The sequence below is a fragment of the Mustela nigripes genome, chromosome 1, assembly GCF_022355385.1.
Source record: "Mustela nigripes isolate SB6536 chromosome 1, MUSNIG.SB6536, whole genome shotgun sequence".
Taxonomy (NCBI): Eukaryota; Metazoa; Chordata; class Mammalia; order Carnivora; family Mustelidae; genus Mustela; species Mustela nigripes.
Window position 1 is genome coordinate 208,592,512 of NC_081557.1, and position 2,595 is coordinate 208,595,106.

General features: G+C 56.6%; 1 protein-coding gene across 1 annotated transcript; it reads left to right on the forward strand.

Moving 5' to 3' along the window:
* The first annotated feature begins 231 nt into the window (after nucleotides 1-231).
* Nucleotides 232-2,247, forward strand: DRD5 (dopamine receptor D5). Its single transcript, XM_059395775.1, has one exon. The coding sequence runs from the start codon at nucleotides 335-337 to the stop codon at nucleotides 1,757-1,759; it is 1,425 nt and encodes a 474-aa protein (XP_059251758.1). The 5' UTR covers nucleotides 232-334; the 3' UTR covers nucleotides 1,760-2,247.
* The last annotated feature ends 348 nt before the right edge of the window (nucleotides 2,248-2,595 follow it).

Genomic DNA, 2,595 nt, shown 5'->3' on the forward strand with positions numbered 1-2,595 from the left:
ATCGGCGGTGCCGGTTGTTTCTTGGCTTCTCCGGCTGCGAACCAGACACAGTCACAGCCACCTCCGCCCGGTGCGCATCGGCCGGCTTCCTGCTCCTGGCGCCGACCCTGAAAGGGCGCAACGCAGCCACCGACCCGGAGGCGCTCGAGGAAGCCAGAGGAGTCCCAGCGCACTCGGGACCCTGGCGCAGAGCACGGTGAGCGGCCCCCGGGGCTCCGGGATCCCTTAACCGCGGGTCACGGTGCGCCAGCCCGCGGGGGCCCGATGGGTCACCCGGGGGGCGCAAGGCCGAAGTTGGGACCTCACGCAGCCCGCCTCCGCGGCCGAACCTGACATGCTGCCGCCGGGGCGCAACCGCACCGCGGAGCGGGCGCGGTTCCGGCAGCAGCAGCTGGCGCAGCCGGGCGCGGCTGGGGGCGCGGAGGGGGCGGCGCCGCTGGGGCCCGCGCAGGTGGTCACCGCCGGCCTCCTGACCCTGCTCATCGTCTGGACCCTGCTGGGCAACGTGCTGGTGTGTGCGGCCATCGTGCGCAGCCGCCACCTGCGCGCCAAGATGACCAACGTCTTCATTGTGTCCCTGGCTGTGTCCGACCTCTTCGTGGCATTGCTGGTCATGCCCTGGAAGGCAGTCGCCGAGGTGGCCGGTTACTGGCCCTTTGGGGCCTTCTGCGACATCTGGGTGGCCTTTGACATCATGTGCTCCACTGCGTCCATCCTGAATCTGTGCGTCATCAGTGTGGATCGCTACTGGGCCATCTCCAGGCCCTTCCGCTATGAACGCAAGATGACCCAGCGCGTGGCGTTGATCATGGTTGGCCTGGCCTGGTCCTTGTCCATTCTTATCTCCTTCATCCCAGTTCAACTCCACTGGCACAGGGACAAGGCAGGCTCCTGGGGCGGGGTGGAACCGCCATCCAGCCTGGCTAACGGGACACCTTGGGAGGAAGCGGGGGAGCCAGAGGTGAGGGCGGAAAACTGTGACTCCAGCCTGAACCGAACTTATGCCATCTCTTCTTCGCTCATCAGCTTCTACATCCCTGTGGCCATCATGATCGTGACCTACACGCGCATCTACCGTATCGCCCAGGTGCAGATCCGCCGGATTTCCTCCCTGGAGAGGGCGGCGGAGCACGCGCAGAGCTGCCGCAGCCGCGCGGCCTGCGCCCGGGACACCAGCCTGCGGACATCCATCAAGAAGGAGACCAAGGTCCTCAAGACCCTGTCGGTGATCATGGGGGTCTTCGTGTGCTGCTGGCTGCCCTTCTTCGTCCTTAACTGCATGGTCCCCTTTTGCAGCGGACGCCCGGAGGGTCCTCGGGCTGGCTTTCCCTGTGTCAGTGAGACCACCTTCGACGTCTTCGTCTGGTTCGGCTGGGCCAACTCCTCCCTCAACCCTGTCATCTACGCCTTCAACGCTGACTTCCGGAAGGTGTTTGCACAGCTGCTCGGGTGCAGCAACCTCTGCTCCCGCACTGCAGTGGAGACCGTGAACATCAGCAATGAACTCATCTCCTACAACCAGGACACCATCTTCCACAAGGAGATCGCAGCTGCCTACATCCACATGATCCCCAACGCCGTGACCCCAGGGGACGGGGAGGTGGACAAAGAGGAGGAGAGCCCTTTTGATCGTGTGTCCCAGATCTCTCAGACGTCCCGGGATGGTGACCCTGCCGCGGAGTCTGCTTGGGAGCTGGAATGCGAGGGGGAGATTTCGTTAGGCAAAATAACGCCTTTCACCCCGGATGGATTCCATTAAACAGCATAAGGAGTGCCCCTCGTGGATCTACACAGCAGCACGGACATCAACGAGCATGCAGAATTCACACTCACCAGTACATTTCCAGAGCTGCCCAGTGGATCACATTTTCTGTGTCTGAAGAATTGGCAGAACCATTTGGCATCAACTCAGTCAAATATACCCCAGCCTAGCAGAAATGGACCAGTGTCCAGTTAGAGAAGAGAAGGTGGTGTTTGATTCTTAAAAAAAAAAAAAAAAGTAGTAGCTGGTCTTTAAAAAATACACTCTCGGCTCCCTTTTAAACAATTGAATTGATTAGTCACTTATTTTTGTTTGGTTGATTTTTAGACAACAGGATCTATGTGGGTGTGTCATGCTGCTGGGATGTGTGTGGCTTTTGTGCATTTTGCTTCTTGTGGCCCTGTGTTATTGCATTTTCTGCTGTCTCTGTGTCTTTACAACAGCTGATGAACTCTTTCTGATTTGTTCTGGTGTCTAATAAACACAAATTTATATGCATGATGGGGTGATTATCTTTGCTTCGCCAGATTGGTTTTCAGGACAGTTTCTGGAGAAATCACGAGAGTATCCTTAAAATCAGGGAAGAATTTGGCTTGGTCTGGAAGCACATCTTTATTTTATCTTTGCAGACAGATTGGCCTTACGGGTACACACAGGAACAAGGACCGTGAAGAGCTTCCAATTCCTCTGTTTTTTTGTTTTGTTTTGTTTTTTTAGATACATCCATCTCAAGTCTGTGCTGAAAGCCGGCTTCAGTGATACAGCATCAGATAGGAACTCCTGTGCCCTGGAATTGTAGTATTTTTTCTCATTTAGAATCTCCTGTTTAAATA

Coding starts and splice junctions, on each gene's coding strand:
- DRD5 (XM_059395775.1), top strand. CDS start 335: ATGCTGCCGCCGGGGCGCAACCGCACCGCGGAGCGGGCGCGGTTCCGG.